This window comes from Portunus trituberculatus, chromosome 34 (genome assembly GCF_017591435.1).
Source record: "Portunus trituberculatus isolate SZX2019 chromosome 34, ASM1759143v1, whole genome shotgun sequence".
Classification (NCBI taxonomy): Eukaryota; Metazoa; Arthropoda; class Malacostraca; order Decapoda; family Portunidae; genus Portunus; species Portunus trituberculatus.
This window is the reverse complement of record NC_059288.1, coordinates 7986817-7999316: the sequence shown is the minus strand read 5'-3', so window position 1 is coordinate 7999316 and position 12500 is coordinate 7986817. Positions and strand designations below refer to the sequence as shown.

Genomic DNA, 12500 nt, shown 5'->3' with positions numbered 1-12500 from the left:
GAGAGAGAGAGAGAGAGAGAGAGAGAGAGAGAGAGAGAGAGAGAGAGAGAGAGAGAGAGAGGCACAGGGACAGAGAGACAGAGAGATTGAGAAACAGAGAAACAGAGATACAGAGAAACAGAGAGACAGAGAAACAGACACAGAGATGAAAAAAATAAAAAAAGACACAAAACTTAAATAAGAAAATAAAAAAAACGAAAACTATAGAAAAACAAACTAGAAATAGAAAATAAACCATTGAATAAACAAAATAAATAAATAAATAAATAACATGGAGGAACACCAGTTAATAAGACGCGCGTGTGAATAATACCATAATACCACTTTTTAGACACCAGATCTTAATTTACGTGAGAAATATAATGCTGACTCAGGATTCTTGGCAATATTACTCTTCTTACTAGCACGAACAGCACGAACCCTTCTATAAAGCTGCCGAGGCGTGTTAGATGATAGAGTTTTGCATAATGGAACTAGCAAGTTACCACACACACGGGAACTAGTTGTACTCTGCAAATTTAATACAAAAACACTAATATGATTCTGGTTTTCTAAAATGTGCAGTAAAAGGCAGCCAGGCATTGAGTGTGTGTGTGTGTGTGTGTGTGTGTGTGTGTGTGTGTGTGTGTGTGTGTGTGTGTGTGTGTGTGTGTGTGTGTGTGTGAGTGAGCGAGCGAGTAAGTGAGAGAACGAGTGAGTGAGTGAGTAAATTTATCAGACAACTTCCTCTGTAGCAAGAAAATTAAATAAAAAAACTCTTCACAGTAATAAAATAATAATAATAATAATAATAATAATAATAATAATAATAATAATAATAAAATGCTTCAATACATTCAAATTAATGAATAAACTCATTAGCCGATCATCTCACTAACACACCCACACACACACACACACACACACACACACCTGTAGACCTCACCTGTAATACCAGATTAACTCGTTCTTATCACCTGTGAAGTGAGCGAGACAACACAAACACGTGTGAGAAACAGAGTGGTGACGTCACGCTTTGTTTACATTCCAAACCACTATCGTCAGCAGCAGCAATGGTACTTTACGTCTTTCCAACGGGGCTTTGTTATTTATATTTTGAGGGTTTTGTTTATGTTTCTGTTATTATTGTTACTAGTGATGATTTTTCTTTAGTTTTTTCTTTATTTTAGTTTTTTTCTATCGGGTTTTGATTTGTTGTTGTTGTATTTTGGTGTTTTGTGTCTGTTTTCATTGTTGTTTGTGTTGTTGTTGTTGTTGTTTTTTTCCTTTTTTTATATTCTCAGTTGTGTTTCTTGTTCTTGTTCTTGTTCTTGTTCTTCCGTATCTTATCTTCTCATTTACCACTTTCCTGTCCAAAATTTAATTCCTCCACTTTTATCCTCTTGTATATAAACAGCTATTAATTCCTACTCCCCCCCCCCCCTCTCTCTCTCTCTCTCTCTCTCTCTCTCTCTCTCTCTCTCTCTCTCTCTAGCTTTCCATTTTCCTTTCTAGCTTAAACATAACTTTCCATCCTTCTCTTACTTTCCAGATCTTGTATAATTTTCTCTCGTATCTTCTGCAGCTGATACTTTTCCTCACCACCAAACTTTCCCTCATTACCTTGAAGGAGAAACTACAGAGACCTAATGAACGGTGACCACTGCTAAGCTACAAGGGATCTGGGCCCGTATGCAGACACCATTTGCGCTCTCACTACGACTATTTTCAATGGCCACTGAGATGACTAACGGGGTTTTTAAGAGTGTTTCTCCAGTTAGTAATGTAGAAATCTTGTCACTCTGCCTCTAAAACCGTAAAAAAATATTAAAAATCGTTCTTCCTTCTCACCACGACTATTTTCAAGGGCCACTGAGATGACTAGCGGGGTTTTTAAGAGTGTTTCTCCAGTTAGTAATGTAGAAATCTTGTCACTCTGCCTCTAAAACCGTAAAAACACCCTAAAAACTTGTGTAAATTTAAATAGAGCCTTTTGAAATAGTGGAGGTGAAGCACAGAAATGTTTGAGAATACGAGCCTTGATTCTCCTTACATCGCAGCAGGGGGGATCCGATCTTGTTAGCTGGAGGATTCAAATCACTTAAAGGGGATCGAGGTAATGAGAGAAGGGTATGTTTTATGGCCTCCCCTATTGAGTGTAGTGACGCAACGAGTTATTTTCTTCAGGTACGAATCGATAGAGTCAATTTGAAGGTAGATTTCTATACAGCAGGTGAATAAAAAGTTGTTGGAGGGAGTTCCTGTTAATGTTACTCTTGTTTTTATCTTTGTTTTCTTGCTTCTGTGTACTTTTATCCACTTCTCTCTCTCTCTCTCTCTCTCTCTCTCTCTCTCTCTCTCTCTCTCTCTCTCTCTCTCTCTCTCTCTCTCCAATTGGATTTACAAATGTATTTTTATTTCTTCCTCTCTTTCTCTATCTTCATTTTCCTCTTCCTTTCTTTCTCTCCCTTCATTTTTTTTCTCTCCCTCTCTTTCTCTATCTTTTTTTTATCTTCTTCATTTTTTCCTCCCTTTCTTTCTCTATAATTTTTTCTCTCCCTCTCTTTCTCTACCTTCATTTTTTCCCCTCCCTCTCTTCCTCTCCCTTCATTTTTTCCCCTCCCTCTCTTTCTCTACCTTCATCTTATACGTTCCTTTCTCTCCCTCCTCCCTCGGAAAGTTAGAGCGAAACCGTGCACATACATTTCTTTTTTTCTCGACCTCCATCCCTCCTTTCTCTCTCTCTCTCTCTCTCTAGAAAAAAAATATTATGGGCACTGGGTCATTTTTCATCTTTTTTTTCTCTCTCCCTTTTAACGTCCACGGCCTTTCTTCGGGTCACCTGCTGGCGTCTAGACTCTCCTCATGTGGTCTGCGTGGGGAGCAAAGATGGACCTCCTTCCTACTCGTGACTGGTTCTGCCTCCTGCTTTCTCCTCGTTTCAGTTTTGGTCCTGACTGGAGAGCGTTTAATGTCCGGCAGCAGCGATTTCCCACTTTCTTTTTCGTTCGGTGGCTTTAAGGAGGGAGAAACTACACTAAAATGAAATTGATAGGTGGAAAACGTCAATAAAAAACGGTAAATTGATGACTACAGCGGAGGAATTTGCTCGTAACTCAGAGGGAGAGCGTGGAAAATGTATGTTAATGATGGGAAACGCTGACATAACAAGTAGAATTTATGCGTAAGGGCGAAAAATTCAATAAAACTGGTAAACTAATGACCTCAGCTGAAGATATTTGCGTAGAGTATAGAAGAGAGTATACTTGACCACATTAGCGATAAGAAAATGATTACGAAGAAAAAAGAGAAAAAAATCTTAAAAGGAAACTAAAAGACATGACAATTTAATAAGCACAATTAAACAAAGCATTTAAATCAGAAATAGGCAAAAACAATAAATAGATAAATTGATAAAGACATAAGAAGGAGGAAGAGGTGGAGAACGAAAAGTAGAGACAAGAGAGAAGTAAAGGAAATGAGGGGAATAAAGAAAAAGAAGAATGAAGGGAAGTAACAAATATGGATAGAAAGAAAGGCAAAAAATGTACAAAAGGGGATAAAGTGGAGAGTGAGGAAGAGGAAGGAAAAGGAAGAGTGGAGGAGGAGGAGGAATTAAAAGGAATCAAAGGAAGAGAAAACATAAAAGGAGAGTGGAAGAGTAGGAGTAGGAGGAGAAAAAGGAGAGTGTAGGAAGAGAAGCAATAAAAGGAGGAGGAGCAGGAAGAGGAATGAAAAGGAAAGTGTATAAACAAAGCGCTAATGAGATGAAGCACTTACGGGGTTGGTAAACGAGTAAACATGATGAGAAATGAAAGTGAGATGACACTGAGAGGCAGAAGATCAACATTGCTACCTCAAAAAGTCTGAAGTGATAACAGGACGAAAGAAAAAGAAAGAGAAAAAAGAAGAAATGAAAGTGAGATGATAGCGAGACGCAGAATATCAACATTGCTACCATTGAGTCCGCCGTGGTACAGTGGAACCATGCGTGCTTTGTGGTCCGAGGGGTCTCCAAGCGCACGGGTTCGAATCCTGTCCACGGTCCGAGTGTAGGTTGGGCTTCCTCACTCGGGCGAACGGTTTCCTATCGGGTGGGCTTTGAGATAGGAGGTACCACAAAAAGTATCCTCTTTAGCCCAGAAATTCCCGTGAAAAGCCCACAAAAACTCAAAATTAACCCCTTCAGTACTGAGACACATTTTTACCTCGAGTTTGGGTGTGATTAGACCATTTTATTGACATTAGGAAGAGTCTATGGAGGTCAGAAGATTAATGGCCACAGTCTTCACCATTCTAATCCCCCACGAAAGTTTCTGAAGCTGTATAAAATAAAAAAGTAAGTAGAATAGATATGAAAACGTGTCCTGGTACTGAAGGGGTTAAGAGGACTATCTCACCAGGGAAAGTGAAGGCCTCAGGTAGCTTACGAAGATTAATTAGCAGGTGAAATGTACTGACACGGACACGGTAATAAGAGAAATGAAAGTGACGGAAAGGTAAATAAACAGAACAGGGACTTAGTGTAGTGACTCAGTACCTCTCTCTCTCTCTCTCTCTCTCTTGTTGACTGTTCTTACCAGCGATAGATAGATAGATAGATAGATAGATAGAGATAGATAGATAGATAGATAGATAGATAGAGAGAGAGAGAGAGAGAGAGAGAGAGAGAGAGAGAGAGAGAGAGAGAGAGAGAGAGAGAGAGAGAAAAAAAATTAATAACATCACTCTTACATCACTCTCGATTTTTAACAGAATTATGTAAGAATGTTCTATGAAAGTGATAAATGTAACAAAGAGAGAGAGAGAGAGAGAGAGAGAGAGAGAGAGAGAGAGAGAGAGAGAGAGAGAGTGTGTGTGTGTGTGTGTGTGTGTGTGTGTGTGTGTGTGTGTGTGTGTGTGTGTGTGTGTGTGTGTGTGTGTGTGTGTGTGTGTGTGTGTGTGTGTGTGTGTGTGTGTGTGTGTGTGAAGGCAGCTTTCTACATCTCTTCCTCACTTAGCATGCTCGTCTTTACAAACCTTCCCTCCACTTTTCACATTTTCTCCTCGCAAATTAGTATTCAGGATGACAAGCTGGAATACGGTGCTTGCATGAACGCCCCTCTTCACTCTTCCTTCTTCCTTTTTCCTTCCTTCTTCCTTTTTTCCTTCTTCCATCCTTCCTCTTCCTTCTTCTCTCTACCCTTTTCCCTCTTCCCTCTTCTTTCTTTTCTCTTTCTTTTCTTCCTTTCTACCCTCTTCCTTCTTCCTACTTTCTTCTTTTCTTCTCGTTCTCCTCTTTTCCCTCTTCCTCCTTCCTTTCTCTCTCTTCTCTCTCCTCCTCTTTCTTCCTCCCTTCTTACTTATTCCCCTCTTCCCTCTTCCATTCTCCCCTCTTCCCCCTTCCCTCTTCCCTCTCCCCTTCTTCTCTTTTCCCTCTTCCCTCTTCCCTCTCCCCTGTTCCATCTTCCCTATTCCCACCCCTCTTCCCTTCTCCCCTCTCCCTCTCCCTCTACCCTCTCATCAATTTTAAAGTCTATAGTACCTCCTCTGCAATGTTACGTATATCTTCATAGTTAGATTAGGTTAGGTTAGATTACGTTTTTTTCCCCTCACACGACAACAAAACCTTGATCTTGGTGAACTAGATAAGGAAGGTAATAAAAATGCATTCCAGTTTCCAGTTTCAAGTTTCCAGCGCCTTGATCTCGTTTTCTATAATCGAGTTACAGACGAGAAGATAAATGAACGTGTAAATGCAACAGTGAAGGAGTTATTGGCAAAAAAAGAATTAAGAGAAGAAAGAGCGAGAGTATAAGGCAGACTGGGGGTTTATAGAGAAAGAGAAAGAGAGAGAGAGAGAGAGAGAGTGTGTGTGTGTGTGTGTGTGTGTGTTAGTTCGTGGTTTTGTCAATAGATGTCGTGTTTAGTGTATGAAGATGAGATAGAAGTGAGAGATACGAAATAAAATGAGGAGAAGGAAAGAAAATGGTGATGAAGGATAGAAAAAAGAGAAGACATGAACAGATAGACAGATAGATAGATAAGTAGTAGGTGTCGCTTTCAGTGTATAAAAATGAGAGAAGTGGAAGATACTAGAAGAGAAAAGAAAAATAGTGATTAAAGGATAAGAAAGAGAAAAGACGAATAGATAGATAGATAGATAGATAGATAATTAGTAAGTGTTGTGTTCAGTGTGTAAAAAGTGGAAGATACGAACTGAAATGAGAAATGAGGAGAAGGAATGAAAAATAGTGATGAAAGGATAAGAAAAAGATAAAAAAAGAGGAAATAAATTGAGAAACAGATAGGAAAAGAAACTAAAAGAAAAAAAACACAAGAAAAATACCAAAAAACACACGAATATCTTACACTGAAGTCTTTGAAAACAGTGAGGGTGAGAGAGCAAAGCGTTTCAGAATACAGTATTGTAACCACCACCACCACCACCACCACCACCCCGCAACACACCCACACCCCAACACAAACCACTAACGCCCTTCCCTCCCTTGCAGATGTTGCGTGTAGCGGCGGCAGTGCTCCTCCTCTCCTTCTTAGCCTCTGTGCAAGCCGAGGCTGAAGCTAAGCCGGACTACCCTGCTGCTGGTCCTCCTTCGAGCTATGGACCACCCCTGCCCCTGCCCCTAGCTACGGACCCCCTCCTGCTCCAGCCCCTTCCTACGGCCCTCCCCCAGCTCCCTCCTATGGCCCTCCACCCAAGCCCAAAAGCTACTGCCACAAGAAATGCTACGATAAGACTGTCTACACCACCATCACCAAGACTGCCAAGGAACATCACACTTCCTGGATGACTCAGAATCAGGTACCGTCTCTTTCTCGGTACGGTTCTTAATTTCTTGGGGTTTTCTAGTTAATTTTTTGTAGTTATTAAGAGAAGTATAGTTTGTATTTTGTAATTTATCGACCTATTTGTGAATTTGTTTATTTATTTACTGTTTTTTTTTTTATGGTGCACTGCTCAGTGATTTATTTATTTTGTGAGCGAAACAGTGAGATAGAAGGGAAGTAATACTCTCTCTCTCTCTCTCTCTCTCTCTCTCTCTCTCTCTCTGGGAGCGAAGAGAGCTTGGAAAGAAATCAGTTAGTGGGAATTCCAGCTTGAATACTAATGAGAGAGAGAGAGAGAGAGAGAGAGAGAGAGAGAGAGAGAGAGAGAGAGAGAGAGAGACTTTTACGTATATACCCAATGTAATACTAATGTTATCTTACTCCTTCCCTTCCTTTCTTTGTTTCCTTTTATCTATTTCTTTCTAATGGCACTTCCTTTCACTTTATCATCCCTTCGTGCTTCTTATCTCACTTAACCCCCTCTCTCTCTCTCTCTCTCTCTCTCTCTCTCTCTCTCTCTCTCTCTCTCTCAACACGCTACATTCTTACCTACTACCATATTTCATCTCCTCCTCCTCCTCGTCCTCCTCCTCCTTCTCCTCCTCCTGTTCTACCTCCTCCTGTTCTATCCCACAGTACGTGCCCACCACACTCTACAAGTACGTCACTGAGAAGCTGTACTACCCAACAACTGTGGTACAATACGAGTTTGTGACGCAACCTCTCCCGGACCAAGTCATCTACGAAACTAAGGTATGAAGATTTAGTAACAGATAATGAGCTTTTTATTATTTTTTTTTCTTTAATGCGAGAGGCGACAACAAATATATGGAGAAGAAAATGCGCACTGGATTGCCTTATTAGAAGTTATCCAGAAGTTAGTTGTATGTCTATTTCAGCTCCTTTAGTAGCTACCATGACGTGTTTCCATATTCATTCTGGTTAGTATTTGGTGAGTTTATACAGCTTCAGAAATTTATGTGGGGATGTTAAAATAGTGTAGAATCTGGCCATTAATCTTCTGACCTCCATAGACCCTTCCTAATGTCAATAAAATGGTCTAGTTGTAACTAAACACATGGTAAAAAATGCGTTCCAGTACTGATGCGGTTAACAACAACAACAACAACAACAACAACAACAACAACAATAACAATAGCAACAACAACAACAACAACAACAACAACAACAACAACAACAATAGCAACAACAACAACAACAGCAACAACAACAAAAAACACCACCACAACCACCACCACCACCACCACCAACAACAACAACAACAACAAGCCCTCCTACCATTCTTACCCCTCACCCTAACACATCAACCACCACCACCACCACCTCCTAACACGCAGTCCCTCCCCTCAGGTGGCGTACAACCAGGCGACCGTCACCGAGGCTCACATCACCACCGTGCAGGACATGATGCCGGGCACTCACTACTACCTCAAGACCCACACCGAGTCACACTACTGCACCTCCACTGTCCAGGTAACGTGACTACTGCTGGTGGTGCTGGTGGTGGTGGTGGTGATTGTATTTGATTTATTTGATTATTTTAGCGATTTTTGCATGTTGGTTGATTAATGTTATTATTATTATTATTGTTATTATTATTATTATTATTATTATTAGTATTATTATTATTACTATTATTATTATTATTGTTATTATGATCATTATTTCTACTATCATTCTTATTATTACTATTTTTTCTTCTTCTTCTTCTTCTTCTTCTTATTATTATTATTATTATTATTATTATTATTATTATTATCATTGTTCATAGTAGTAGTAGTAGTAGTAGTAGAAGTATCATTATTCCTACTACTACTACTACTACTACTACTACTACTACTACTACTACTACTACTACTACTACCACCACCACTGCTACTACTACTACCACCACCACTGCTACCACTACTACCATCATTATTGTTATAACCATTAGATGATAAACAAAACACTCACGTCACATAATCAACCACACCTGTCAACCACACCTGTCAACCACACCTGTCTAACGCCCCTTCTCCCTCTCCCCCAACGCCACAGGTCCCCTTCTACGTGACGGTGACGCAGCACGTGTACAAGACGGTGCAAGAACCACACTACGTCACAGAAACCAAGGTGGAGCAGAATTACGTGACGGTGACGGAGGATGAGCCGCATTACGTGACGCAGACGCAGTACAACACCAAGCACCAGTACATGTACGTGACGGTGACGGAGACGAAGCATGGTTACGTCACAGTCACAAATACCAAGAAGGAACCAACCTATACGACTGTCTGCAAATATGGATACTAGATAATGACTCCTACGACTACTGCTACGACTACTGCTGCTACTATTACTACTACTACTACTACTACTATTTCTATATTATTGCTGTTGCTACTTTCACTCCTCTCTGCTTGTAGTACTCTTAAGATCATTTTTCCTTACTATTACTACTACTATTACTACTTCTGCTACTTCTACTACTACTACTACTACTACTACAACAATTACCTGAATACTTGTATATAGCTACTTGGAACCATCTCTACTACTACTACTACTATTACTACTACTACTATTCCGTGGATGGTTCTCGTCTTTCTACCAATATATAAAAGTAAGTTATATATTTTGTTTTGTTTTTCTCACATTGTTTTAAGTGAAAAATTATTGACTTTCTTATCAATGTAAAGTAAAAAATGAGATGCCTTTTATCGTTTTTATCATTGTTTATTATATACTGCCATGTTACTATTATTATTATTATTATTATTATTATTATTATTATTCAGGACTCTATCACAAATTCTCAAAACTTTCATGAGTAAATAGAAGAGTAAAAAATAATTCTCGATTCACATAAAGATCTTCCATTTATTCAATTATTTCTACTTTTTTTTCATATATGCATCAAGAATTCACATTTGTTTTCACTTCATTGCTTTCCTTCTACATTACATCTATTGCGCACCTCCTCTCTCTCTCACTCTCTCTCTTTCTCCCTACTTCGCATTCACACACACACACACACACACACACACACACTAATACCCCTTTGTTTCCTTTACAGATCCCTTCCGGTGACTACCACTACTTAACGCTAAGGTTCCCGTACCCTCGTAATAGACTTAGAGATAGATTAACCTTTATTTTTTACACAAGTGATATCCAGCACGGGGCGGGCACCCTGTGTTGGACAATCGTAGATGTAAGGCCTGACGCGGGCGGACGGGCAGCGGGCGTACACAGGTGACCCCGGGCGGCAATGCTCACCTGTTTAATAATTATCGCCTCTACCTGGAGACTCAATTATGGTTATTTTTTTATGATTTTTCTTTTCTCCTGTGTGTATTAAGGAGCTTTGTTCGTGTGTGTGTGTGTGTGTGTGTGTGTGTGTGTGTGTGTGTGTGTGTGTGTGTGTGTGTGTCAGTGTGTCACCTCGTACACACTCCATGTTATTATCATTGTTGTTGTTCTCTTTTTTGTTTCGTTATTACCTTTCTTTCCTTTTTTTCTTTCCTCCTCCTCTCTTCCTCTTTCAGATGTATCATATGTATCTCCCCTCTCCTCCCTCTCCCTTCCCTACCTTCCCTTTCCCCTCTTTCCCTTACACCCCCCTCTCTTTCCTCCACTTTTCCCGGTGTATATAGTGGTGATGTTTTATTTCCCTAACGTGTGTTGTTCCCAGCACTGATGATGATGATGATGATGATGATGATGATGACGGTGTTTGTGTACGCAATGTTTAATCTCCATTTTTGTATTATTATTATTATTATTATTATTATTATTATCATTATCATCATTCTCATTATTAACTATATCAATGATGTAGTATTTGTATCTCCTCTGTAAGTCCTATGAACATAATTATTTTTGTGTTAAGATAAGGTACTACTACTACTACTACTACTATTACTACTACTACTACTACTACTACTTCTACTACTATTATTCAATCTTCAATATACATGCCAGTCGCTATATTACCAATAAAAATATTTTTTACAATTTTGTCTTTGATTTTTACATTCTCATCCTTACTACTACTACTACTACTACTACTAGTACTACTACTACTATTATTACTACTACTACGACTACTACTACTACGTACTATTACTACTACTACTACTACTACTACTACTACTACTGCTACCACTACTACTACTTCTGCTACTACTAAAACTATTACTACTGATAATAATAATAATAGTAGTAATAATAATAAAAATCATAAAAATGGTAAGAGACAATGTTTACTTTAGTTTCCCCTTTAAAAGCTTTGTTTTCTATATAGGCGTCAGAACATAAGAATATTTAGTTTAGTCCCTCTTTCAATACTGCGATATGCAACAGTTAACAACACTAAGTACTTATGTATAGTTATGCTCTCTCTCTCTCTCTCTCTCTCTCTCTCTCTCTCTCTACAAACGCGTTTATACCATTACAACTAATAATCCCATTGATTAAATTTACTATTACTACTAGCTAAATGTTTTCAGTTTCTTACTCCTTGTAACACACACACACACACACACACCTTAGCATTATTCCTTTAAAAGAGGTGTAAAGACATTTGTCCTTAAGGAACTGGCATCTCAGTGGGCCTTTTTTTGTCCATATTTTGTTGCCCTTGGCCATTTATCTCTCCTGCATTAAAAAAAAAAAAAAAACTGCTTTACAACCACTGCCCGCCACACGCTACACAATAACAGTACAAACAAAAAACTCAAATAAATGTCAACACACTCACTGACGGACGCTGCTTCACCTTTGTTTACCTTGTGGCAGAGATGAACCCCATCCCAACACCCTTCGCTCACTCTACTCTCCCAACCTCTCCCACCTCTTACCCTCCACCCAGCCACCCCCATCCTTCCCCCGCCATCCCTCCCTCCTCCACTATTAGCGGTTTAAGAGGAAGTGAGTGGCATAAATAGTCAATCTCTTACCTTTTGTGTCTCCGTCTTGCCCTGCTGTCTTCCTAAGCAGCCTTATGGTCGTGGGATAAACCTGCCATTGGTATATTGACTTCTTCTCCTCCTCCTCCTCCTCCTCTTCCTCCTCTTCCTTCGGTTCCCAATGTCCCACTGTTATGTTGTCTCCTTCTCCTCCTCCTCCTTCTCTTGCTTATGTTATCACTTCGGCTCCCACTGCTCTGTTTCCTCCTTCTCCTTCTCCTCCTCCTCCTTATCCTCTCAATGTTGTTACTTCGGCTCCTATTGTTATGCTGTCTCCTTCTTTTCCTCCTCCTCCTCCTCCTCCTCCTCCCTCTGCAGTAGTTTCGAGCACTGATGTTCCTGCTTCACACCGCCACAACACTCCGCGGACACACAATACACAGACACACTCATGACACGACACATGAGACTCCACCTCACTCACCACACTGCCTGCTCACTGCCTCGCCTCACTACAAACACTACCAATGTCTTATCTTCACTCAGGGACAGGCTAGTCTTCGCAAAAATGATGAAGATATAGTAATAAATGAATAAGTAAGTGAACAGTGAGAAATACATCATACAGTTTTAATATTCATTCAACCATACGTAGACCAACTTGGGGAAAGGATGGTCAGCTGAGTAGCCCGTGTGATGAGTGCCGAGTGCCATAGCCAAGGCCAGCCACAGCCACTCAGCCACCTAGCCAGCCCCACAGCCAGACAGTCAGACACTTAG

At 40.0% G+C, this 12500-nt stretch overlaps 1 protein-coding gene across 1 annotated transcript in view; it reads left to right on the top strand.

The window, feature by feature from the left end:
* The window catches only part of LOC123512558 (putative uncharacterized protein DDB_G0290521), a 53925-nt gene extending 43849 nt beyond the window's left edge, over positions 1-10076 (top strand). Inside the window, 6 exon segments of the mRNA XM_045268985.1 lie at positions 6474-6582; positions 6585-6781; positions 7444-7560; positions 8179-8301; positions 8869-9433; positions 9887-10076. Of these exon segments, the coding sequence (XP_045124920.1) occupies positions 6474-6582; positions 6585-6781; positions 7444-7560; positions 8179-8301; positions 8869-9123 (801 nt within the window). The 3' untranslated portion in view covers positions 9124-9433; positions 9887-10076.
* The last annotated feature ends 2424 nt before the right edge of the window (positions 10077-12500 follow it).